The sequence below is a fragment of the Anolis sagrei genome, chromosome 4 (assembly GCF_037176765.1).
Source record: "Anolis sagrei isolate rAnoSag1 chromosome 4, rAnoSag1.mat, whole genome shotgun sequence".
NCBI classification, from domain to species: Eukaryota; Metazoa; Chordata; class Lepidosauria; order Squamata; family Dactyloidae; genus Anolis; species Anolis sagrei.
The window spans coordinates 180,096,416-180,122,655 of NC_090024.1; the positions used below are offsets into that span (position 1 = coordinate 180,096,416).

The window sequence follows — 26,240 nt, forward strand, 5'->3', positions numbered from 1 at the left end:
AAATGCCTTCTGGGAAATGTATTCCCGCGACAGGTCCTAGGCGTGGTTTCTCATCGATTGGAGGACTTCTTCCCCCACAATCCTTTGCGGAAGTCTCTTCGAGGCTTTGCGCGGCCGCCGGGCTGCGTGTTCGAATCCCTGCCTTAGAGAAGAGCGGGCTGAGGGAAGGCCGCCGCCGCCTCTCTCCTCCCTTCTCCCTCGGCCTTGTTGACTGCCTTCCTGTGGGCTTGACTGGAGCCGCCATGAGCAGGCCTCCTGCTCCCCCTCCGTGCCTCAGGGCCTCGAGGAGAAGGCCCCAGGCGCTGCCCGGTCGAGTCCTCTGAAGCCCTCCTTCCCTTCTGGTCCGGGTGAGGCCCTGCGTTCCTTCAGAGACCATCCACACTGAGGAATTGCCCCACTTGGACCGCCACAGCTTCATCCTATGGGATCCTAGGCTTTGTAGTTCGTTGTGGCACAGGAAGAGAAGGTAAATACCCCCACGAAACTACAACTTCCGGGATTCCACAGCATTTGTGCCATGTGGCAGTGAATGTGCCAAGCCCGAGTTAAATCTACAGTGTGGATACAGCCTCTGTTTATAGCCCATGACAAAGGACCAGAGTGCAAACAGGGGTTCATCTACACTGCAGAATGAATGCAATTTGACATCCATTTCAGCTGCCATGCCTCAGTTCTATGGGATCAAAGGATTTGTAGTTTGCTGAGGCCCCAGCAACTCTTTGGTAGAGAAGGCTAAAGTCCTTGTGAAACTACAACTCTTAAGAATCCCATAGTTTAGTGCTATTTATTTATTTATCGTGTCAGGGGCAGACCAAACTGGCATTGCATTTTTTTAACAAACAAACAAACAAAACACGGAAGTTTGCAAGCTTAGTAGTTGATTAAATGTCCTTTGACCAGTATCTGACCACTTGGGGTGCTCTGGTGTTGCCGCAAGGAGGTCCTCCATTGTGCATGTGGCAGGGCTCAGGTTGCATTGCAGCAGGTGGTGTGTAGTTTGCTCTTCTTCACACTCGCATGTCGTGGATTCCACTTTGTGGCCCCATTCCTTGAGGTTGGCTCTGCATCTCGTGGTGCCAGAGCACAGTCTGTTCAGCGCCTTCCAAGTTGACCAGTTTTCTGTGTGCCCAAAAAGGAGTTTCTCATTTGGTATCAGCCATTGATTGAGGTTCTGGGTTTGAGCCTGCCACTTTTGGACTCGTGCTTGCTGAGGTGTTCCAGCTAGTGTCTCTGTAGATCTTAGAAAACTATTTCTTGATTTAAGTCGTTGACGTGCTGGCTGATACCCAAAGAGGGGATGAACTGGAGATGTCACTGCCTTGGTCCTTTCAGTATTGGTTTACTGCTGTGATGGGAACTTGCTATAGTTTAGTACTGTAATGCTATAAGTCAGACATGGGTAAACTTCTACCCTTTAAAAAAATCTTCTCTCTTTTTTCCCTTTCCTCCCTTTTTTATTTTTAGGAGGAATTTCTCCTGTCTTCAACTTTCTATTTTTTCTACTATCCACTTATCTATAGCCAAAATGTTCTCCTACTTTCGTTGTAAACACTTTATATCCCTCTTAAACTTTGGAAACTTTATTAATTAAAATATTTTTAAGTGGCTGAGGGGGAAAGGAAAGGGCCTGAGGCTGTTAAGAATGGTGGGAGTTGAAGTCCAAAACAGCTGGAGGGCCCAAGTTTGCCCATGCCTGCTGTAAGTGCTTGTAATGAGAACCAATTTGGTGGAGTAGTACTTTGAATATTCAAATCTCTTCTTTTGCATTCCTTTTCTCTCTGCTATGATGAAATCTGGTGCAGGTTATGGAAGGAAAAATAAAGATATTCTCCTGCTGCTTTTTGTAGGCACTCTTCTGCTGAGATTTATTTCTGACCAAGGATTTGTCCCAGGTTACAAATTGGCAGCCACTTTTGGGCAACATCATGGATTGGAACACACAGCTCAGCTCTATATTGACCGAAGCAGACAGCAACATAGCCAAAATTAAGGCAAGTTCTGTGACAGAGCAACACGTAAACAGCTGCTCACTCGTATGAAAAAAAAGATACTGAGTTTTGAATAGGGATTTATGTATTTCAGGGAAAATATGTTGATGTTTTCTAGTTTCTGGATAGTTTCCTAGAATAAACTTTCAAGACAAATGAGACTTCTTTGCTGATTATTAAAGTTGGCTTTCAATGCTTTTATAGTTTTATTCAGTAAGGAAAGCCTGAGTTTTCAGATAAGGCAGTGAATTCAGATTTAGGGCATTCAAAAGAGGAAGTGGACATTTAAATTGGCAGAGGTACTCATGATGTCTCCTACCAACATCATTGCAATGTGCAAGCTTTTCTGTCTGCAAAGGCTGGTAGCAATGGTAGCTTAGGATAGTAATTGTTGTCAAGTTGATTGCTCTCTTGCTCACCAGTTGGTCAGCAAAAGGTGGCAGGAGTGATGGCATGGTAGAGAAGTGAGTACAATTTTTGGCATGACTGGCAAGGCCATCCAATGTTGTGTACTAAGTTGCTGGTACTAACCAAGCAGGACTGCTGACTGAATTGTTCGATGATAAGTCAGCACTTTTATTAACATCTTTCCTTCAATTGATCTGTTACAGTTTTGATTACCAATTGGATTTTGGACATAGAATGTATTAACTATTGAGCCATGGCAGATCTTGGACCCATTCACTGTCATTCAGCCTGACCTGCCTCACAAGCAGATGCTCCTATTTACAAACAAATTCAACTTCAGGACAAACCTACAGAACCTATCTTGTTCGTAACTGCCTGTATTAGTAAAATCCTGCTTCAATTTCTATTTCGTGAAGAAGCCACAACACTCTTCATAAAGAAGCAAGACTTCTTAAATACCACCCTGCAGTTTTGGACCTTGCTTCCTCGAGCTGTATTTTTGATTACCATTTTCTTCTTTGAAATTATGCAAAGAAAAAGGGGAGGCTCCTTTGCTTTTGGAAATCAGTTTTTCTTTATGTGTTTTCTTGCTGTCAAGCTGTTTATTTGCTAAGTTTCCATTCTTGTTTTAGTTGTTTCTGTTTTAGTTATTTTCACCTGTTCTGTTTTGATTAATTTATGCAGCAGTTAAAAACTGTTTTGAAATTTTATTACAAAAGGGAGTAAAATGTTACTGCCACATGCCTACTGATGTCACTATAATGAAGCTGTAATCATACTTAATGAGTACTATATTCCTTCTTGTCAGCTAGTCTTCAAATACTCATGCAGAACATGCTATGAATCTGATGCTACATAGCAACAACTTATCCTCATGCAATTCATGTGTTGTTTCCAATTAGAATATTTTAAGTGTATTATAACTTGCTCTTATCTTGCCTCTTACAGCAGCGCCTGAATGCAACCAGCATAACCTCCAAAGGTACGAATATTCTTTATCTCTGAAACTTTCATAATGCCTTTACTTTCTTAATTTTTCACCAATATAACATCTTCCCAATTGGAAAGTTTGAACAAGTCTCTTTTGACTGAAGTGTTTGTAATTCATGGGGCAAACATAAGGAGAAGACCATGAATATTCAGCAGTATCTCAGGGCCCTTCCACACAGCCATATAACCCAGAATATCAAGGCAGAAAATCCCACAATAACTGCTTTGAACTGGATTATCTGAGTTCACAGTGCCATATATTCTAGTTCAAAGCAGAAAATGTGGGATTTTATTTAGCTGTGTGGAAGGGGCCTGGGATAGACCTTGATTTGATCTGACAAGACAAATGCCCATGCTTAAGCTATTATGTTCATTGTGTGTGCTCAATGTCTGTCTCCTAACTATTTCTACAATAGGTGTTTCTGTAAAATAGCTGAAATGTAACAAAACAATCAACACAAGGCAGAAATGAAAGACTGACAGGCTTGGTAAATAACTTATCATAGAATAATTATCGAGCTACAGACTTAAGGGGTAACCGAGGTCTCTGAACTAGTGAGATCGTGCTTGGATTAAGTGGGTTGCTAGGTTGTTACAGTTTCCATTTTACACTGCAACTGGTCAAAGGCCCTACATGGCTAACTACCTTGACAGGGAGGAATGAACATGGGTTGTTTTATTTTACTTGTAAATTGATATGTTTACAGTGAAGGGCTGCAGGCAGAAGGAGGGTTATTTTGAAGAGGAATTGTTTATTTTATTTGGTATGAGGACCTGCATGAGAAGCAGCAAACTTTTGGCCATTTCATGACCTGAAGTGTGCCTTGAAACTTGAGCATGAGCTTGGTTTATTTTGCTTGCTGACTCTTTTCAAACCTTTTTTTTATTTTTACAAGTGTTTATCTTCTCCTTGATATGTTCTATATATGTCTTTAAACAGAACTTATATCTGTACATTTTAGATGCATCAGTATACTTCTATTCATCAATTTGGGCAAACAGGCTGTTTGAATAGATATGTTAGTTTTTCTATTTTGCTTTTAATGAAATTGAATCTAGGTGAAGAAAACACATGGTTTAAAAAACCTAGCAAATGCAAGGACATTTTTTGCTTGTTGAGCACATATTGCTTATTGTCTAAGTTTATTCTTTAATTGTAGAGTTCCAGTGGAAACTCAGAAAGATATTAGCTGCCTAACCATAGAAGCTAGAAAAGATGCCCAATATCACAGCAAGAGTATAAAATGAGTTAGAACTGTAAACAAGATCTACTTGGCACTGTGTCTAGAAGCTTCTTGGCTCTGGCTTCTTCTTTGTTAGATGTTATGTGCATGAGCCACCAATGATTCAAACAATTGTATGCAATTTGGGCAAATAAAATATTATACTAAGCCTCGATAGTTTCCATGCTTGGTAGACTGATCAGATTGGTTGCTTTCTATCTTCCCAGCTGATTTATTGGTGGGCAGAATAAATACTGAGAGTGCTGGTTTGACTGAGCCACAGACTGGAGCACCACCCCTACATTTCACATGTGGAGCTCACCCATGCTGCAGAATGGCCACTGAAGAGCTTTCTGCCATCTCTAAACAACTACATTCACAATCTCAGGTAATCAGCTCTGCAGTGACACAATATCCCTCTTGGTTGTGAAGGGTTTCTTTATCTTGCTGATTGCAGCAAGAAGTGTGCAATAAATCGCCTGCACACCAGTGCATTCCCTGCCTGTTCATGCTGCCTTCTAGTTCGCACTACATCTCTCCTTGTCCTGAAATGAAGTTTATTGAAAAATGAAAGTTGTTACTTCTGTGAATAAGACTGTAATACCCTAAAGACACCAGAACTTATCTGATCCAGAAAGCTAAGAATGCTCAGCCATGGTTAGTATTTGGGTGGGGATTGCTAGTGATGGTCAGGTGCTATAGATTACAGGATGTTGCAAAGGACAGAACTGGCAAAAACTGCTCTAAACATTCATTGCCTAAGAAAGTCCTGTGAAATTCATGGGGCCACCACAAGTCAACAGGTGACTTGAAGGCACACACATACTCATACTTCTGTGTGCATCTAGTAACAGCCATTTTGCTATATAACAAGGCATATATAGCACATTCAATTTCACTTCCAATTCTGTAGGATATATGTATCTGGCAGTGGGCCCAGAGGCTAGAAAACTGACTCATAGACTTCCTTTTACACTTTTTTGTTGAGAGTTTCAACAGTAAACAACAATATACACAGCAAAAGTACATCTATTTGCACCTTACCTAGCTGCTAGCATTCACCCAGTTAAATTACTGTTTTTCATCTCTCCACCAACAACTTTAGCCCAATTTAAGAGATTTTAAATGATATTTTAAGGATTTAATATGTTAGTAATTACATGGATTATTTTATGTCTTGTTTATTTCTGTCCCTTTATAATTTACTGAGTTGTTCTTGATTTGTTTTGTTTTTTTAAATACATATGTTTACATATTACTGTCGGCATTGAATGTTTGCCATTGTGTATTTTGTTGTAAACTGCCCCGAGTCTCTTCAGGGAGATAGAATGGGCTATAAATAACGTTTCATTTCATTTCAAAACAGAATTCAGGGTGTTATAGAATATATGAAGCTCAGTGTGTGGCTTTAGGCAGATTATGTTGTTGTTTTAGCTCATCCCGAGACTCTGATGATAGAATAGAAAAAAATATTTTGAATTCCACCTTTGGTTTTTTAAAACTTTAATTTCAATAATGAATGTGATGTCCCCCAAATAATAATACATATCTAAATACCAGTAGTTATTTTTGATCAACATAGCTTTATTGGTTCCTTTGTTTCAGTTGGAGCTTTAAGAGCGTCATATTTTGGTGGAATTTACTGTTGTCATGCTTCTCCTTTGTTTAGGTAATAGAATCCCTTACCCAAGCAGTACAGCGGCTGAAACAGGAGAAGGATCTACAGCAGCAGAGTATCAGTCACCTAGAAGGTAAGAGACATATGCCTGGTTCTGCAATTTCTTTTCCAAAGTTGATCCCTTAGACCATCTGTTCTGTATTTGAAACAAAAAAATTATCTGTAAATCCTTGGAATACAGTTTCCTTGATGCCCTTGATGGCTTACAGTGTTAAGAAATATACAATATAAAGCCCAAGATGAGATAGAGGTGAGAAGAGAGCAGACAGAAACCTAGAGCAGTGAAGTTTGTCAACCCAAGTGACTACCAAAAGAAGACTGCAAGCAGAGGCCCAAACAGGGAAGAAAATAAGACAGGCCTCTGCTGAACAGGAGCTCTGTAGACTAGATGCAACCACACACAATGCATTCCTGCAAAATATAGGATGGCAGCACTTAATGGAGAGCCTCTCCAGATTAAAATGAGCAAGCAGGCTCCTATGGAAGGCAATAAAAATGACTGATCAACACAAGCTTTCCAAATGTCTGATGTTTCATATCCTTTCCCACCTCTCTGTGGGAGCATCTACAACTTGCCAAGACTACTGAAAAACAGATTTGGGAATCACCTCTTCTGCATCATTGTGTGTCAGCAACCTAAAAGGGCAACCAATACCAAAGGTAAGGTGTAGATGCAAAGTATCCATATGTAGTATTTGGGCCATATGTTTAATGTTCCTTTAGACAAGTTTATAAATCCAGAAACCCACTTGCTTATATAAAAGCCCCATAGAGCTGTATATATAGGTATGCCACACCCCGAGATGAAAAGCAATACTCACAGTAACAAAATTACGTAAGTGTCTGGTTTATTCTTCTCTGCACCTCCTGTATTACTTCATATTTGAAGCCATACTGTGTTGTTGACACTCAGGTTTGGATTCCTTATCTGCATCTCATTTTTTCTTACTACGTCAATCTGTCTGCTTAATCCTTTACTAGGTGAATTTGCTAGTAAGGGCACCTTGCTTATAGTTCCCCAGTGAAACCCCAATAGCAACAAAGCTTTCTCTAGTGAACTTGCAGTAATAAATTGGTGTCAACATCCTATATTGTTCCACATTAATCTATTATAGCAGCCAAGGAGAGTACTGTTGGCTAATATTTTTGTCCCATCCTGCTTCCTGTTGCAGGGGAGGTAGATCGGCTACGGCACAGTTCCCAGGGTGGCTTGGAGTCAGTACTTGGACACAAGATGGAAGGGTTGAAGAGTGAACTCCGTAGCCTTCGGCAGCAGGTGTTTCAACAGCCTGATGGCGACTGCACTCCTGATCCATTTTTCACCACTGGCATCATGCATGATATGCTAGAGAGGTCAGCATTTGGGTTATTGAGCAAAACAACTATTTTGTTGCAGGAGTGCTGCTGGCTACTGGTTTATTTTCAGTCTAGTAATGACCTATAAAGAGCTGTATGTTTTGGATCCAGACTCCCTTTATGAGCCTCTTAGAGCTCTTAAGGTCTCCTAGAGAGGCCCTTCTCAGATTTGTTTGGTGTGAACAAGAAAGAGGGCCTTCTTGGTGGCTGCTTCCAGACTTTGAAACTTCCTCCCTAGAGAAGCCAGGATGGCTCCATTCTCATGCTGGCAACAGAAAATATTCTTGTGCTTTTGAAACAGACTGGGATTGGTTTTAATATATTTGTTTTTAAATATGTTGTGAGTTACCTTCAGTTCATCATTGGGAAAAATGTGGGGTTTGAATGAAATGATAACTGCAGGTTTAGAGCTTGTCATTCAGAGTTTGGATTGGATTGTATCTTATTTATTTGTGGCAGCTTTCATAAATACTGGATTCTGCTAAATTCCTTAAATATAGTTCTTGGACTGGAGAGAGTAAACTCCCCTCTGCTCATCTGTCTCTTTGTAGCAAACCATATTGCCTAAGTGGCTCCCATTTAGTTAGAAACGAGTGGATTTGCTTTTTTCCTTTCATTTCTAGACTTCGAAGAGCCAGCTAAATAATTGTTAGTTACTTCCTCTCTCTGGGCAGCAGAATGTAGCATCCATTTACTGTATTTCAGCATGTACCAAACTTTCTTGCCTTTTCACTGTAATCCTGCTGTCTTGTAGCTGATGTGGCTGGTTTTGTTTTGTTTTCTTCCAGCAAGAAAGTCCTATGGCAAGAGTATGAGTGCATCAGGAGAGAGGTTGAGCAGCTGAAGCACAAGCTTGGCGAGTAGTGTTTGGTGGCCCTGGTCCCTTGGCCACTTTACTGTAATAGTTATCAGGCTTAAAACTACTTGCCTTGTGGGCCTAATGGGCAAGAGGGGGAAATGACACAATTAAGGAAGTGACATGGCATATTGCACCTTTTAGATCGACAAGAGGAAGATCTGTTTAACCAGACATCTGCAACACATGAAATTAAGAAGACTCAGAATCAATACTGTAAGGTATGATATGTAATAATACTTTACTTAGCACAGTATTATCAAACAGTATTTGGCCCAAAGTGGTTAGATGCAGCCTCTGCCCAAGGTGTTTTATAATCTATATTATGTAGTAAAAAACAAAACAAAAAACCCCAAAAAACAATTAGAGGTGACTGACTTGTATCTAGGAAGCTTGAGAATGCTGGTGTAATTTTACCCAAGACATCCACCTAATTGTTATCTTGCCATTATTTCACTTGCCCAGATATTGCTCAAACCTTGGTGATGGTTTCTGTAACTGTAGAACGAGTGTTGTGCTAGAATTGCTGTTAGTCTTGATGTACATTCTCATCTCCTAGTCTTTAAATGTACTGGAAGATGGTGTGGGTGAAGGACAGGCTCCAAAGCTGAGAGGAGTGGGAGGCTGGGGATTTAGAGCTACTAAAATATTTGTCTAACTGCATAATCATGATCTGCTAGTGGTTTTTTAAATTGTTTTTTAACTTTTGTATTTGCCATGCTTTTTTTATATTTATTGGGTTGTTAGTCCCCTTGAGTACCCGCGGGGAGAAAGGCAGGCTAGAAATAAAGATGATGATAATAATAATACCACCTACTACTGGTACTACTACTACTTATGGGCCACTCAAAGCATGGATGTAGCTATTATACTGTTGTGCTTTGTTGTCCTGGATTGAGAAATGTGGCACAGGGCTGTGGAAATGGGACCATAGGTACAAATAGGTGCCATTTTACATTTGTGTGTGGACACTTTTTAATTTCTGCAGGGGAGTATATGACTGTACCTTAGCTTCTGTCCGTCTTGCTTATATGATTTTATTGGAATATTTTGATTTTTTGAGAATTAAAATATCACCTGCCTATGTTCTTTCTTTTATCCAGATGCTAGAAGATCTGATGAATACGCACAAATCCCATATACGGGATCTGGACAAAGCTAGGAGTGAGACCCAGAGCACCCAGCTGGAACTCAGTCACGTGAAGTATGGAAAATTATATCATGCTGCAACCATCACAGTGTGCTTGTGATTCTTATATAGGATTGAGATCTGCATCTTCACTAAAAGAAAGAGGTTACTATTTAGAAGAAGCCAGTCTGGTGGGTGGGGAAATCCCAGCTTGATGGCTAACTGGTCAATGTCCACTAGAGGGCTTCCTAATCACATTGCAGCCAAAATTCCAGAATTTAAAATGAAACCTTCCCAAGAAGATGCAGTTTAAGGTTAAACTTTTGTTTTGACCACTGCCTCTCAGTAAATTGATGCTCTTAGTGCTTTTTTGCAAGGGGTGTCTAAGAAATTTATGTGGCTGTCTGCAGCCCATCACAGAAATATCTTAATTCCTGTTGCTTCCACTCCTTCCTTTCCCTGTTGAATATATATAACTGTTTGATGTTTCAATCTTTTGCTCTTGGCATCTGATGGGTAAGCAGCACAGTAGCCGCCTATTTCCTAAAATCCATGTCTTAAAGATGGAGCCTTCTATTTCAGCAGTTATCATCTTCAACCAAGAGTCAGGTTATAATGACTTGCATCTAGAGGACAGAAACAGTTTCTTTTTCTTATCACCCCCTTTTACTCCCCCTGGTTATCTCACAAATTCATGGATAATTTGAAGCAACACCAGACAAACATTAATATTGTACCACAACTTCCCAGTTAGCCTTCTTTTTCTCTAACGGTAGCTATGGCTAGATTTTAATTAGTTTATGAACCACCAAATTCCTATGTCCCTGTCTATAAGCACTTTAGAGTATTCATCATTGCCTTCATTGTGCTACCTATAATTGAATTGCACAGAGTTCTCTGGAATTTAACTGTATTTTGAGGATTATCTGCATTGTGAGCTTGTGTCTCATCACACATCTGTTACTTCCCCTTGAACTAATAATTGCTCTGTGTTTATTTGTTTTTAACAAGATCTTCAATTACCGACCTAAAAGAACAGGTGAAAAGTCTCCACTTGGAGGACAAGCAGTACACTCTGCCATACAAGGAGAAAAGCATTCGCCTGAGTAAGTGCTCAAGCTTGAAACACATCACATGTGCCAAACTCAAGGCCAAACCCAGCCCTCCATGTCATTTTATGTGGTCTCTGAATGCTGGACTACAACTCCTTATTCCTCATCATTAGACATCATGACTAGAGGTGATGACAGTTGTGATGCAGTAACATCTGAAATGTTGCAGTTTGTTCTATTTAGCCAGACTAGTGCAGTTTGAATTTCAATACAAGGCTTGTAGATATGATGTCTGACATTAAAATGCCCTTTAGTTGATCTTTTAACTGATTTTATTTTAATAGAGGTTTTTTATCTGATTTATATTCCTGGCTTATGTTATGCGTCATTGTTTTCACGTTGATGTATTTTATTTTATATATTATGTATTTTAAGTATGGTGTCTTTGTGTGCTATTTTGTAAGCTGCCCCAAGTCCCTAATTTAGTTGGCTTTCTGTATGCATGGATTCAGCAGCCCTTTGAGGCCACCCTTAGGCAGATGTGGCCCTTCATGAAAATGAGTTTGGCACCCCTTCTGCTGAGCTAAATCTCCCAGGTAGACAAAGTGGGTGCATGTGGTCATGTGTGAAGTGTGACATGAGTAGTCATTTTGCTGCAAGTCCTTCGACTGAGTAGCTGTTGTACATTGTGAGGGGTGGCACTTCTCAACTGGGAAGGTCAACATGTGTACTTCAGGCAGCAAGGAGGCAACTTTTAAGTTGGTTATCGGCAATCAATGTTGCATTGGGAAAGCCAGGCTAGAACTGCTGTGAAATTCTGTTCTTCCTAATCTATATGAGTCTTTGTCTTCTAGAAAAAAGAAAAGAAGCATTACACCTAGATGCCTTGTTCTCTCTCAGTGATGATTCAGTCTCAGAGTTCAGCCTGACAGATGTGAGCTCAGATGAACTCTTCAGTGAACCAGAGATTCCACAATGTGTTGGTGAGTCTTTCGGTAACCGGTGCACTTCAGAGTATTTTATTGAAATAATTACTATTTTCCCCCTGTGGTCCTTGGCTTTATTTCTGCATTTCTACCTGAGTTTTTATTTTTGTATAAATATGATTCCCAATCATCCAGGAGTCTATTATTGAACATGCTTCTCTGCCATCTTCACTTTTTTCCTGGCATCCCCAGTGGTGCAGTGGGTTTAATTCTTGTGCCGGCAGGTCTGCTTGACCGAAAGGTCAGCGGTTTGAATCTGGGGAGCGGGATGAGCTCCCGTCTGTCAGCTCCAGCTTCTCATGCATGGACATGAGAGAAACCTCCCACAGGATGGAAAAACATTCGTGCATCCCGTAGGCAATGCCCTTGCAGACAGCTAATTCTCTCACACCAGAAGCAACTTACAGTTTTTCAAGTTTCTCCTGACACGAAAAAAATCCCTTTGTTTCCTGAAATTCAGGGCCATTTGGATCACACTGTCAAACTTCAATTTTGAAAAATACAGGTATTAATTTTCTTACTAGGGAGGTTCGAACACATCTTCATTAGAAACCAAGGACACTGCAGACTGATATAGTGCTACGAAACATTCTGAAAACACATGGGTCCTAAAATAACTCACATGAAAAAACAAGGGTTCAGTGATCTAGCCCTGCTTCCAGAACCTGTTCATAATTTTTAAAGCATCTTTGTCTTGAATTCTTACAGTCCAGCTTTTGGTGTGGCATGAAAAAACTAAAGCTGATGTGGTCTATCCATTGCAATTTTCAATACCCCAAATAAGAACAGGCTTAAAAACCAAGAAACCTAGAAAAAAAACATTTTTGTTGATCTTTGCAATTAGAGAATTGGACTAACTAAATATCTTTTGTTGCATTTCTAGGGGACAAGGTTTCCACGCCAAGCTTGGAGCTGGAGGAAAATCTTGCTGGAGGAGCCAGTGGTGCCATGCGGGAAAGTGCAGAACTCAGAAATGACCTGTCTGCCAGTTTGCCTGAGCTCAACCTGAGTGAACTCACATAATAACTGCCTCGTTCTTTCTCATGTGGAAACAAATTAAAGGAAGGAGATACGTATGGATTGCTATTCCCTATTCTGAGTTGCATTTTTGTACGGTTGCAATCTGAGCTAGAAAGAGGACATTACCTCGGTCTACAGCCTGTGCAGTAGCAGTACACCAAAGTATTACATTAATGCCTGAAAACATTCAGAAAAACTTCTGGCTCTTTCAGGGCCTTCCAACATTCCTTTCAGAAAGGATCTGTTAGACTGCAAGTCCTGGTGTTTGTGGAATGGAGGTTCCCTCCAAGAACTAGTTGTTCCCAACTCTTGTAATGTTCAAACAGCTTGTAACCCAAATATTGAGGCTGAGGTATAACAGAAAACACTCTGGAAATCGATGCATCTTAAAATTACAGACTTCATTAGTTTGTTCCACTGTGCATATCCAAACAAAAATTTCTAGTCCTCCTAGTGCAGCATCCCTAAGGGGAAAACTGATATGAAAGATGCAGTTCTCTGATGAAACATGGAACATACTACACTTAGTTTAGCTAGCAACTGAACTCAGTATTGTTCACAAGTTACCAGGATAGGATTGGTAAGATTGGATGGATGTTATCGTAATTCCCATAGTATTCTCTCCCCCTCTCTCTCTCTGAGCTGAAAGAAATACCATTTTCTTGCCCATTTCGCTGCCTAGGGATGTTGCTGTTGGCTTGCTGTTATTTTCTGCCTCTATGAAGTACCACTATGGTATAGAGGCTGTTCTGTCTGACTTATCACTCCAGAATTCTTATTTAAAATCTAGCATATAATGACAGGTCTGTAAAACGTTTTCCAGTGTTCTTCCTTTGGAGCACCTACATTAGGCTTTTAGATGACAAGAATAAACAGGCCAAACTTGTAGCTGTTTTAACTGCTTTTTTCTCTCCCTTGCAAATGCAGACATGAGAAGCACAAACCTATTAAAATTGACATTGAGTTCCCCCATCCTTACGTTTAGTTTATAGCACCTGGGGTTCTTGCATGTGACAGCATTTACATACTGGGCAAAGTTGCCTCTCCCACTCCCTGCAACAGCTTGGGAAATCTCTTAAAAGAGGAATCCCTCAAAGAACAGCCTACAGTAAGAGGCATGTTCAGTTTCTGAGTAAAAGACTTCAGAAGGGAAAAGGATTAAAGGTGGGGGGAGAGGGGGGAATTAGCCCAAAGGGGATTAAATCAACAGATGCTCCATTATAGTTCAAAGAGTTCTGGCAAGCGGCAGTTGTTCCTAGAGCTTATTAGTTTGGGGCTACTCATGACACTGGCTTGTTTGTAGGGCTGGGGAAGTAGATGACAAGTCTGAATTCATGACCCTTGGGCACAACAAATGTAACTGGTTGCATTCCAGGGGTAAATATTTTATGCATTCATCAACAAATGTTGACTTTGGTATTTTACTTTCCATTGCTGTTCATGTATGCATATTTTGCTGGATATTTTTTTTTACTTTTGATAAATGGGAAGGGGCTGAGAAGAAATAAACAAGTTACCCTTGTATTTGAATGATCTTACTTGGTCTGTTATTGCGCTACAGCTACCCATTAGACATTATTCATAATGCTCGAAATGCCACATGGAAGTTCCCTGTTCAAAGATAGAACTGATAATGCAAATACATATTGCAAGAATTTTTTAAAAGTTGTTCTTTAGCCCAAGTGCAAAGCAAGCAGAAACATTGATCACCATCTTGCACTCAGGGGCATGGTGTAAGATAATGTTTTCCAGACTATGGACTGCCAGATGTTTTGGACTTCAGCTCTCAAAATTCCTGTTAGCTAGGCTAGTTGGGGCATCTGAGAGTTGCAATCATCAAATACCTGGAGGACCAAAGTTTGGGAGCCACAGATGGAAGTACAGGAAGTACCCAAGTTACAAACAAGATAGGTTCTGTAGGTTTGTTCTTAAGTTGAATTTTTTTGAAAGTTGGAACAGATACATGTTTGAAATGAAACTCCAGTGTATTGATCTATCTGTCTGTCTATATGATTTCAAAAGCATAGGGAAGGGTTAATCCTATGGTGCTTATTTGCTGCCTGTAGCACTGTTCAGAAGATTTCACCTCACTTTCTGTCCCTGTGATAATTGGATTTTGAAAAAAACTGACTTGTTGCAAAAAACAGATCGCTGAGACAGCTTCAGTTGCAACAACTTTCCCCCATGATAACTCTTTCAGGAGTGAATTTCCTTTCCTACGGGTAGATTTCACTCACTTCCTGTTGTCTGACCCCCATTCTTAACTAGGAGTCATTTGTAAGTCAGATGCTTGTCAGTTGGGGGCTGCCTGTATACCATTTGTCTTGTCTTCTCCCTGTAAATCCAGTTTTGGCATGCTGTGCTCCCCCAGGACTGCCGTGCAGTGGTCCACAAAGAATGGGAGACATCTGAAGAGCATCTGGAGATAGCAACTCAATAACATGCTACAGGCATTCTCTGCGGTATCCTAGGCATCCTCCAGAGGTTAAGAGGATCATGTCAACGTCATTAATCCAACTATATGGATATAGCCAGATGCTTTTAGATATTATCTGCTCTCCATTGACCACTATATAGCCAGGCCAGGAACTGGCAGCATGTCAAAGGTCAGCTTACATAATTATTTTGGTAATTGTGTAGCTGCCACAGTATTACAGCCACTGCAATGATCAAAACTATGAATGTGCAGGCATATATTGGTCTTACATTAGAAAACATACCAATAAGATGCCAGCCATTCTTATACTTTAGACACAAGAGTGCTTCCTAGGAAAATGCATATGCTGCATTGCACATACTTTATTACTTACTCTTGCCCTCAACCTTTACATTCTCTGGTAGTCTTGAGTCAGAGAAGCAGAAGATACTGCTAGGATGCCCTGCTGTAATGCTGAAACAAAAGCACCACTTCCATCTATTAAAACAGGAGCAGGGAAAATATGGCCAGTGAACAACATAGGACCCTCTGAGCTGTTTGTGTGGCCCCTCCGGCAACTTGAATCTTTTTCCAAACCTTTTCTACCTCAAATGTCCCTTAGGTTATGTGGGAGGCGGGCTTGGCAGGTTTTGTCACCTCTTCCCATGCCACTTTAGGCCAAGGACTGGTTTATTTTCTAATTGCAAGTGACCTAGAGGTTGGTTTAAAATGACCTTTCCTGAAGCAAAAAAAGATAGAGGGCCAAATGCTTGTCCAAATTGCTTTAGCACCACCAGGGGTTGTTGAGGGGCATTTGGGAGCAATTTGTTTCATTTATTTCCTTAGGGGATGCACAGGGTCCTACAGGGTCCTCTGGAAGACTCAGTGTGCCCCCCTAACAATTACCCACATATACTTTAAAGGGACAAGGAGTTTCAAGGGGCAATGCAAATAGAAGTGTTTCTCAAAACAGAGGGAGCAACCAATACAAAATGTTTAAAGCAGCTCAGCATTAACAGGGCCAGTCAAAGGAAACCTGAAAGATATATCTGAATTCGGCTTATCTGCTTTTAACAAATGACATGTGAGAATAAGGACCATGGATGCACCCGGCAGATTTCTCACTTGTTTAAACCTTTGGTTTACGAGGTGATTTGGGAGCATGAGAATGTAGCTTGTGGCATTTAATCATCTATATATATACATATAAATCTTGGATTGTGAGTCTGTGTTATTGGTTCAAAATAAAACCCTGTGGCTGTTTCTATTTAGTGATTCCATAATAGCCTCATTCTTATGTAACACCATAAGGTTAGCTAGCCTAGATTCCAGCGATTTGGCTTTGCTATGATTTAAAGGCGAAGTACATAAGAGAAATAGAATCTAGGCTTGCACAGGAATTCTTCCTTTCGAGTGGTATCAAGGTCATACAGCATAAAGTTTCCATTTCGGCACTTAATGTATTAGCCTCTTGACGAAAAAATAGAGGATTTAATATTTAGCATAATATTAATTGAAACTTCTAGTGTTCAGGTACATATGAACAGCCTTAGTCTGGTCTCCCTGCATAAATGATTTGGAGAGTAATGCTTAAGTGATTCCCAGGATAGGTAAAGGTTTCCCTTGACATTAAGTCTAGTTGTGTCAGACTCAGGGGGGGGGGGGTGCTCATCGCCATTTCTAAGCCAAAGAGCCAGTGCTGTCCGTAGACGCCTTCAAGGTCATGTGGTCAGCATGACGGCATGGAGTGCTATTACCTTCCTGCAGAAGCGGTACCTATTGATCTACTCACATTTGCTTGTTTTTGAATTGCTAGATTGGCAGAAGCTGGAGCTCACCCCACTCCCCAGATTCGAACCACCAACTTTTCAGTCAGCAAGTTCAGCAGCTCAGTGGTTTAACCTGCTGCACCACCAGGCAGCCCAATTCCCATTATTTATATTTATATCTTGTAAACACAGTCAGCTTGATCATACAAGCAGAAGTACTTAGGTTGGTTCGATTTGCAGGGTATTCAAATAAAATGTACAAGCTGTAACCAGTTGTTCAGGTTCAGATTCATTTGCAATATCAGGCAGTGAAATGGAGGGATATAAATGAGGCAGTGTGGTGTAGAGATTTCAATGTTGGGTTCCTGGGAGAGACCAGAGAGTCCTGGGAACAACAGAATAAAGCTGGAAATTGTTCAGGCAGCCCTGCCTACAATTTAATTCAATGGTGGGAATCCCATCCTTCCAGATAGTGCTGATCTACAACTTCCATTATCCCCACTATTGGCCATGCTTGCTATGGTCCATAGCAGGTGGAGTACATCAACATTTAGAGGCCAGTAGGTTCCTCGTCCCTTCTTTATTTGCTTCATAACATTATTTAAAGCCTAGCACAAATCTATTTTTCCCCATTATGCAGTGAGCTATTTCACACGATGCAGTGGCAAAGGTTTGCCACATGTTCAGTGAGGAACACAGATCAAACCACTATGCCCTCTGGGTGGCCCTACAATCCAATTCCACTTGCGCTGCATAGTTAGCTCTAAAGAGTTTAACAAGCTATTAAAACATGACACACACACACACACACCAATCATAGCCTGTAACTGCTTTTCCAGCCAAAGCTCTTCAGTAAACACAGAGCAAAGAATTTCTGCTCCAAAAAAGGAAGTTCCAATCCAGGTTGTTTTTGTTAACTCCATTTTTCATATAAATCTGCCCACGATCCTATTGCTCGACCACAGACATGTGGGAGTCATACTCCTAGCGGGAAGCAGCTTGGTTGCAGTAGTCCCGGTTTCTTTTTATGTGCACACACACCCCGCCCCCTTTTAGCTTCAAAGGTAACCACTGAGATTGATTTCTAGCCTCTTTCCTAATGAACGTAATTATTCCTGAGCCTGGAATTAATAAAAACTAACCCAGAGGAACTTTCAAAGGCTTCTGTTGCCTTCAAAGGACCATATCAGCGGCTGGCACCTTGCCCATTTGAAGTGCTGTCAAACAGACTCCTCGTTTGTGCAATGAAACCTCAAATATCCTTTTTGGGCTGTCCCCAGGGAAACAGCAGCACTTAAAACCAGTCAGCAAACAGGATTCTTTTCCTGCATAAACCTGCCCTGGAGTTCCTCCGTCTCTCAAGAGGTCAAGTGGGTGAGTGTTATGAAAGAAGGTCTTCTGGGTATAGGGGTCAGAGTGTGAAAGTGCAATTTCACAATCTACTAAGGCCTACTCCTCATGGGCTGAGGCATGCCCAGGTCCTTGCCTTCTTCAGAGAAGAATTAATGGGGGAAACCACGGAGGGATCTAAGGTGAGGGGAAAGTTCTGTGTTCTGCAGCCTCTGCATTGTCAATGCCTAGGCTTTTAGGAGGCCAGGGATGAGGCTGAGGGAAGGTCGCAGCAGTCCTGCTGCCAATGCTAAAAGACCCAAAGGGAGGAAACTGTTCAGGCATGTTGGGGGAGTGATGCCCTTTCCTTCGGACCAGGGCATACAGGTCATGCTTTAGCCACCAGAGCAGGACAAGCATTCGTAACACCTGTGATGGATCCAATGTTCTCTTTCCAGACAGCAACCTCATCAAGGCAATGCTGGGGCTATGGGTTTTCTTGTCATTCACCATAGAGAAGTGGTTCTCAACCTGTGGGTCTCAAGGTGTTTTGACCTACAACTCCCCGAAATCCCAGCCAGTTTACCAGCTGTTAGGATTTCTGGGAGTTAATAAACCTTTATTTGTACCCCGCTACCATCTCCCGGAGGACTCGGTGCGGCTTGCAAGAGGCCGAGCCCAAATACATCAGTAAAAAACAACAACAACAACAATACAACAAAATGAACTCAAAACAAAGCAATAAACATTAACAAAACACAACGACACCTTAAAATATATGGCAGGGCCAAATGTAATACTTAAAATTAAAAATATGCTGGGCATGACCAGGTGAAAAGGGTAGATACTTGGAGGGGGATGGGGCATGCAGATATCCTGGGTCTCTAGTAAAGTGCATTTGGGGACATATTGCTTGGACTTTCCTTATTCTGGGAAGGCACACTGGAACAACCACATTTTCAAGCTCCTCCTAAAAACTGCCAATGTTGGGGCATGCCTGATGTCCTTAGGGAGAGAGTTCTAGAGTCGAGGGGCCACCACCGAGAAGGCCCTGTCTCTCGTCCCCACCAATCGCACTTGCGATGCAGGTGGGATTGCAAGCAAGGCCTCTCCAGATGATCGAAGAGATCGTGTGGGATTGTAAACAGAGATGCAGTCACACTGATAGGCAGATCCCAAACCGTTTAGGGCTTTATAGGTAAGCACCTGCACCTTGAATTGGGACCGGAAAATGAACGGCAGCCAGTGGAGCTCCTTAAACAGGAGGGTTGACCTCTCCCTGTAAGGAGCACCAGTTAACAACCTGGCCGCCGCCCGTTGGACCAATTGAAATTTTCGGGCAGTTTTCAAGGGCATCCCCACATAGAGTGCGTTACAGTAATCCAATCTGGAGGTGACTAAGGCATGGACCACCCTGGCCAGATCCGCCTTCATGAGGTACGGTCGCAGTTGGCGCACGAGTCTTAGTTGTGCAAAGGCCCTCCCAGCCACCGCCGATGCCTGAACATCAAGCGTAAGTGATGAGTCCAGGAGGACCTGTGACTTCAGGGGGAGTGTAACCCCATCCAGCACAGTTAAAGGCCAAAACGTCTGGGGACCCATACGTTGAGAACCACTGTCATAGAGGATAACCCTAGCCGGTGGCAGAGGCTGCTACATATCACATCTCATGAGTAACTGCAGCTACTGAACCTCCCTGCTCATTTATTTATTTATTTATTTGGGGTGCTTCTATTCCGCCCTTCTCAACCCCCTAGGGGGGACTCAGGTCGGCTTACAAAAGGCGCAATTCATGAGGAGATGAAGTTCATACGTTTGCACCACTGTGAGTTAACTGTAAGCCGCATGTCATGTATCATGTTCTGCAGTTGATGTTGGTTGGTGGTGGTAGGCCTAGTAGTTGGTGATGGAAGGGTTAATTTAATTCTTAGTTCTAAAGGGTTGAGTAATCTGTAAATATGAGTTCATGGGTATAAGCAATTAAGGGTGGAGGTATGCAAGAGATGGGTTGCAACTGGGTGTTTCTGGATATAAGGAACTAGCCTTGGGACTAATATTCAGGAGGAAAGTATTTGCTTTATTTTGATGGTAGATGCTGCTGATTTTCCCCCAGGTTTGTGGATTTTCGGTATCCTGACCTGTATCCTGTACTCTGGGAACCCTGGAACCTTGAATCTTTGGACTGGCATTTGACTACGGTATAGACTCTCGATCCCTGGACTTTGCTTATTGAACTCTCGGCGTTTGACCACTGGACTGGACCTTTTGACTATGGTGTTATCCTGAATCTGCAACAGTGTTTGCTGTCAGTTTTTGTTTTATATTCTGTGGCTGAGTGCTATCTTTATGTTTTATGTTTTGGTCTATTAAAACAGCCAGACAGTAAGTGCTGCTTTAATTAAATTGTTTAACACAAACTGGAAGATTGTTTGATTCATCTCTACCTGAATACGGCAGAGCCCTGGCAACATGACACTGCCTTGAGTCCCTATGGGAGATGGTGGCGGGGTATAAATAAAAGTTTTTTAAAATATTATTTCTTTACTTGCCTACTCAAGGGTAGTCCTTACTTATTAGTAAGTGTGACTTCTGAGACCTAAAATACCTAAAAGTTGAAAATATGAAAGAGAAATAGAAACTGGCAAGAAAAAACAAGCGAAGTTTAAGAGAATGAAAACACAAGAAACACCTCTACACTTAGAGGAGGAAACCTCTTTGAGGCTAACATTGAAGATAGCAAATTCCCCTTTCCTATCTCTCATACAACAGCATAAGGGGCAGACTATAAACCTCAACACCTGGGACCATATGGAAAATTTAGGCACCAGCAAGTCTAACTTTAACATCCAGACATATGCAATACTTTGGACTTAATTTTACAGAGAAGGCACAAAGTTGTTTCACTAATCTATGTAATGAGGGGGAAAGAACAGGTAGAGAATGAAGACTGTGTGTGAACAGTGTGGAGGTGAGGTGGGAATGTAAACGGAAAGAGCCCATCCCAAGACTCTTCTTTATAGCAAGGACTATTAATGTTGCTGACCTAAATAGCGAGTAAGCAGCAGGAATCTCCAGACACATTTTCCAATGGAAGAAATAAAAACAAGTATAAAACAGAGTCCCGTTGCTTAGCAGTCGGGGATTAAAACAGTGCTGTTAGGACTGGGCATGTATATTTAAAGATTGGATATGAACTAATTAACGGGCATCTCATGTGCTATGGCTGAACAGCACTATTTGCTAGAGAAACAGAGAAAACACTGCTTACTGCCCGTGTTGTTCAAATCACAGCTATCTTTTACTTCACCTTGAACTCACTGTAACTGCTAAGAGGGAAATGCTTCTAGAGGAGTCAAACTATTCAACAGGTCACCAAACACCATCTGCTGCTAAGACTATAACACCAGTATATGATGATTGTCTTCAGTCTCTGTTTGAGCTTTTCCACGGCATCTGCCTAGCTGCTGTGAAGACAGGATGCCAAATGAAATGGAGCTTTGGTTTGATCAGAAGGGCTCTTAAGGAAAGAATCATTTCCCATTTTCCTGCCTTTTTCTCTTGAAACATCTTTGGCTCCTCTGGATGAAAAGTTGAAGCATAAGTGCAGTTAAAACAAAATGAAGTTCAAGAAGGGAACCAACAATGTCTCTAAGTCATAGTTTGTTGGATGCATATTTGCAAGGAACACTCGCAAAGGGCTGGCTTGCTTTACCACTTTCTTGTGTAAGAGTCCTGCAGTGCTGCTACTTGGAATCCAGGCTAGACCTCCCTTTGCATTGATGAATTAGTGCAGTCACCTGATGAGAGACTGCGACACTTTTCCCAGAGTTGTTTGTCTCCAAGCACAGAAAGTACAAAGGGAACAGGGAGAGGACAGGTTGGCTTCAGTTCTCAAAAAGAAGAAGGTACCCTTATGGGGTAATTTGCTGAGTCACACAACTTGCAAATCAACACAGCAGCTTGCAAATCTGGGAGAGGAGTATCTTCTCAGTTGGGATCCTTGCTGTGTTTGAGCTCTTTTGATTCAGAATTACAACATGGTCTTCAAGTTCCTTAGTAGCTGTATAGGGAGAGAGGCGTATCCTCCATCATGTCATCCTGTGAAGAAAGAGAAGACTCTCTTGATTTGGTAAATAATTAAAGAAATAGGAGTGGAAAAAGACAAAAAGGCAACAGAACACACATTTGCTCCACATCTGTGTCTTATTCTGGAACTGGGTGTAGATTCAGGCCTCCACAGGACTTCGTTGGTACTGAATACTATTATTATGGGTTGAGAGCCTTCAACAATACTATTACTATGTTACTGGGGAGGCCTGTTCTCGGCCCCGCCTCTATCACAAGTGAGATTGGCGGGGACGAGAAGTGGGGCCTTCTCAGTGGTGGCCCCTCACATATGGAATTCACTCCCCGGGGAAATTAGATAGCAACATCCCTCCTTTCCTTTAGAAGGAAATTAAAAACATGGATTTGGGACCAGGCGTTTGGGCAATCTGGCAGATAAATAAAGGACTTCGACGACGGATAGGAATAGACAATGTGGAATGAAGTATGGACTCTGAGTTGGCGAACGCTGTGCACGGGATTGGTTTATTGACTGTGGTTTTTTGATGTTTTAATTGTTATAACTGTTTAACTGTTGTTTTATACGTTTATTGTATTATTGTGTAGGCATCAAATTGTGCCTTTTTGTAAGCCGACCTGAGTCCCCCCCCTCGGGGGTTGAGAAGGGCGGGGTAGAAGTATACAAAATAAATAAATAAATAATAAATATGAAAATAGTAACTAATGACGAGTGATGCAGCAGGGAAGCATTCTACCCCATTTTCTGATGGGGTTCAACAACACTTTGCACCCAGTGGTAGAACTGAGCACCTAAACAGCCAATTATCAAGACTATCTATCCTTGTCTGGAAATCCAATTCCTCATGGTGCACAAAATGAAAATCTACTGGGCTGGGTTACATGCACTCCCACTTCCAAGTAAGGTCAATATAGTGAAGAAGCAAAAAAAGAAAATCAAAATGTACATATATGAACAAATCCCTCAATTGTTGGTTAGTTTGTTGTTGTTGTTGCTATGTGTGCCTTCAAGTCCTTTCCGACTTAAAGTGAGCAAGCATATCATAGGGGTTTCTGAGGACTAGATAACAGAGGACAAATTGCCTCCCCCAGTCTCTTCCCATCCTTTATATATTTTCCAACTTTAAACATCCAAGCTAATGCAAAAGTGTTTCAACAAAACACACTACCACAAATTAACCCTTACTTAGTGTGACCTTGAACACATCATACCAGGCCCGTAGCCAGGATTTCGTTTGCGGGGGGGGGCTGATTTTTTTTTCAGGGAGGGTTTCAGGGGGGGGGTGAGTTTCGGGGGGGGGGCTGAGTCTGAGTGAAAGAGGGTCTAGCCTAGCAAACCTTTTGTATCATTACCCCAATACCCCCATGCATATGGGATATATTGAGCATGGTGATCAGATCATGATATGAATAAACATAACAGTTTAAATAATGCACCATTAAGGCCTTTTCACGAACCACCATGAAAATTTGGGGGGGGGGGGGCTAAAGCCCCCCGAGCCCCCCCCCCCCCCCCGGCTACATGCCTGCATCATACTCTCCCAGCCTCAGAGGAAGGCAAGAGCAACCCCCTCTGAACAAAGTTTGCCAAGAAAATCCTGTGATAGGGTGACATTAAGGTCGGCATAAGTCCAAAATGACTTGAAGACACAGAACACCAACAGATACCACTGGTTAATATTTGGCCATGACACTAACAAGGACTCAAAAACCATCTCTCTGCTGGTAGATGCCAAATTTAATACACCCTGAATAGCTTGTGTCATGTTGTTCAGCAGCCAGCAATTTGAAAGTTTTTACCATTTCAAAGAATCTCTATTTTGGGACATCCTCAATGAAGTGAGTAGATGCTATAATGCAATTATATCAACAAAGTCTAGAAATATCATTAGGTCTGAAATAATCTAACTTACATTGCTCCCACTGGTGCTAATTTGTGGTGCTCATTTCCAATCACTTTCAAAAGGAATAGCAATATATAAAGTGGGTAACCCAACTAGACACACGACCTTTCCCCATACATTCACTGGAGAAGGGTTTCATGGAAGTCACAAGAGATTTCTATCTGCCACATCCAATCCTTCACAAATCCCATTTAGAACACTTTCCAGATTAGGACTGATTAGCAATATGAATTTCACCTCCTGGTTAGGAGCCGTGATGGTGCAATGGGATAAACCCTTGTGCCAGCTGAACTGCTGACCTGAAGGTCAGTGATTCAAACCCACGGGACGGGATGAGCGCCTGTCTCTCAGCTCCAGCTTCCCAGGGGATGCCAAGATGGTAATACATCCAGATGTCCCCTGGGCAATGTCCTTGCAGGCGGCCAATTCTCTCACACCAGAAGTAACTCCAATTCACCTATGACATGATAAATAAAAAACCCTCCAGCAAATACCTCCTGATCATGACATCAAACAATCCCTTTTAAAGGGAACCCTCCCTAATTCAAGAGCAGGGTTTGTAAGGCAGAGCAAAGCATCACACTTTGAACAGGTGCAAGGGTAGATGTAGCCATCTGTGAACATGATTATAAGCTTTTTTTACCATAGGCAAATCCTGAAGTCGCCGAAACTGTAGACGACCACTGTGCTGACGATAACGCAAGAAACCCATGAGAGCCACAATTCCTACTATAATAGTGAAGATGAAGATGACAGCGATCATCAGTGGATCCTCCCGTATGGGGGTGGATTCCAGCATACTGGGCAGATCTGTGAGGAAGAAATTGTGAGATGCTAAAATTGTAGATTATGACCATGCATCTATCATCTGTTTCAGAGAGCTATGCTTCTATCAACAACTTCATACAATGTTGTTCAGTTCATCTACTGGGCCTCAAGATGATGTTGGATTATAACTTCAAAATGTTCTACAACTGTAGCCAATGGTGAGACATGATGTGCCACATAGCTCCAAATATATGGAGAAGCCATAGTTGCTCAGAGCTGTTCTGCAACAGGCCAGTCAATTGATCCACTGGCTCAGTGTTATCTACTGAAACTGATAGCAAATCCAAAAGGTCATAGTTTATCCTGAAAATGCCAAGGATACAGGCTTAAACCTATTTTTCCATTAAAGTATTCATTCTAAAGAACTTCTCAAGCTTGCTCAGATACAGGAATATCCCCACACTACCTGACATATATCTAGCCCACAGTCCACTTTGTTCTTCCTGTCCTTTCTGTTGCCTGACATGAGATAAAGTCATTTCACTGTTTACCTCCACCATCATCTCCCATCTCAGCAACAGCTGCCTTTTGTACATGGTGGTTAGCTGGTTGTTCTGTTTCTACTGGTTTGACACTGTGGACCAGGAGTGTGGAAGAGACAGCACCAGATGTTGTGATGGTACTAGATGAAACCCCAAGAACTCTTCCATCAGCAGCAGTTGGAGTTGATGTGGATTTGATAATGCTTTCCTCTGTGATTGCTTCATGGCCTGTCTCTGGTGTGGTTTCTTGTCTCCTTTCCATAGGTTCCAAAGTGCTGAGTGTGGAAGATTGTGGCTGGGGAGCTGTTGGCCCTGCAGAGAAAGATCAGAAAATAAACGAAGAGAGCAAAATGCTAGTTCTCGTTGGCTCAGAAACAGATCAGGGTTTTAAATGGCCACTTTTTCTTTAACTGTCAATATAAATCTTTGACATAGATAGAATTGGTTTCATAATCCACAGTTGGCTGTTAATAATTGATGAACCTGAAGTTCAAAACTTCTGGAGGGCTGAAGTTTGCTCATGCCCACTCAAGATGCTCCAGTAGGAGCTCACTAAGCATAGCATTGCCTGGTTATGACAGCAATGGTGCTGTGATATATTTGCACATCAACCTTTTTCACATTGCTTCCCTGCTTTCATATGGAATGCAACTTGAATGACTTATTCAAATTGTAGGATGTGAGGTTTTTATATTTGTAAAGATAGGAAATCTCAAAGTGAGTCCTGCCAACCTTCAACTCAA

General features: G+C 41.7%; 2 protein-coding genes across 4 annotated transcripts in view; one reads left to right on the plus strand and one right to left on the minus strand.

Moving 5' to 3' along the window:
• The first annotated feature begins 47 nt into the window (after positions 1-47).
• Positions 48-14,210, plus strand: LOC132773850 (coiled-coil domain-containing protein 159-like). Of its 3 annotated transcripts, none has more exons than XM_060773396.2 (12): positions 48-466; positions 1,848-1,991; positions 3,345-3,378; positions 4,837-4,997; positions 6,279-6,360; positions 7,460-7,640; positions 8,432-8,499; positions 8,644-8,720; positions 9,603-9,703; positions 10,640-10,734; positions 11,535-11,663; positions 12,550-14,210. In XM_060773396.2, exons 2-12 carry the CDS (start codon positions 1,926-1,928, stop codon positions 12,687-12,689), a joined length of 1,134 nt encoding a protein of 377 aa, XP_060629379.2. In that variant the 5' UTR covers positions 48-466; positions 1,848-1,925; the 3' UTR covers positions 12,690-14,210. The 3 variants fall into 3 exon arrangements, with proteins under 3 accessions (XP_060629379.2, XP_060629380.2, XP_060629381.2); XM_060773397.2 differs by having other exon boundaries at positions 3,348-3,378; XM_060773398.2 differs by lacking the exon at positions 1,848-1,991 and having other exon boundaries at positions 50-466.
• Positions 14,211-20,839: 6,629 nt separating this feature from the next.
• The window catches only part of LOC132773848 (uncharacterized), a 39,999-nt gene continuing 34,598 nt past the window's right edge, over positions 20,840-26,240 (minus strand). Inside the window, exons 3-5 of the mRNA XM_060773395.2 lie at positions 25,507-25,809; positions 24,831-24,997; positions 20,840-22,298 (exon numbers count right to left, since the gene is read on the minus strand). Of these exons, the coding sequence (XP_060629378.2) occupies positions 22,254-22,298; positions 24,831-24,997; positions 25,507-25,809 (515 nt within the window). The 3' untranslated portion in view covers positions 20,840-22,253. The remainder of the gene's footprint in view (positions 22,299-24,830; positions 24,998-25,506; positions 25,810-26,240) is intronic.

Coding starts and splice junctions, on each gene's coding strand:
- LOC132773850 (XM_060773396.2), top strand. CDS start 1,926: ATGGATTGGAACACACAGCTCAGCTCTATATTGACCGAAGCAGACAGC. Junction 7,641..8,431: donor ATGCATGATATGCTAGAGAG/GTCAGCATTTGG, acceptor GTTTTCTTCCAG/CAAGAAAGTCCTATGGCAAG. Junction 9,704..10,639: donor CTGGAACTCAGTCACGTGAA/GTATGGAAAATT, acceptor GTTTTTAACAAG/ATCTTCAATTACCGACCTAA.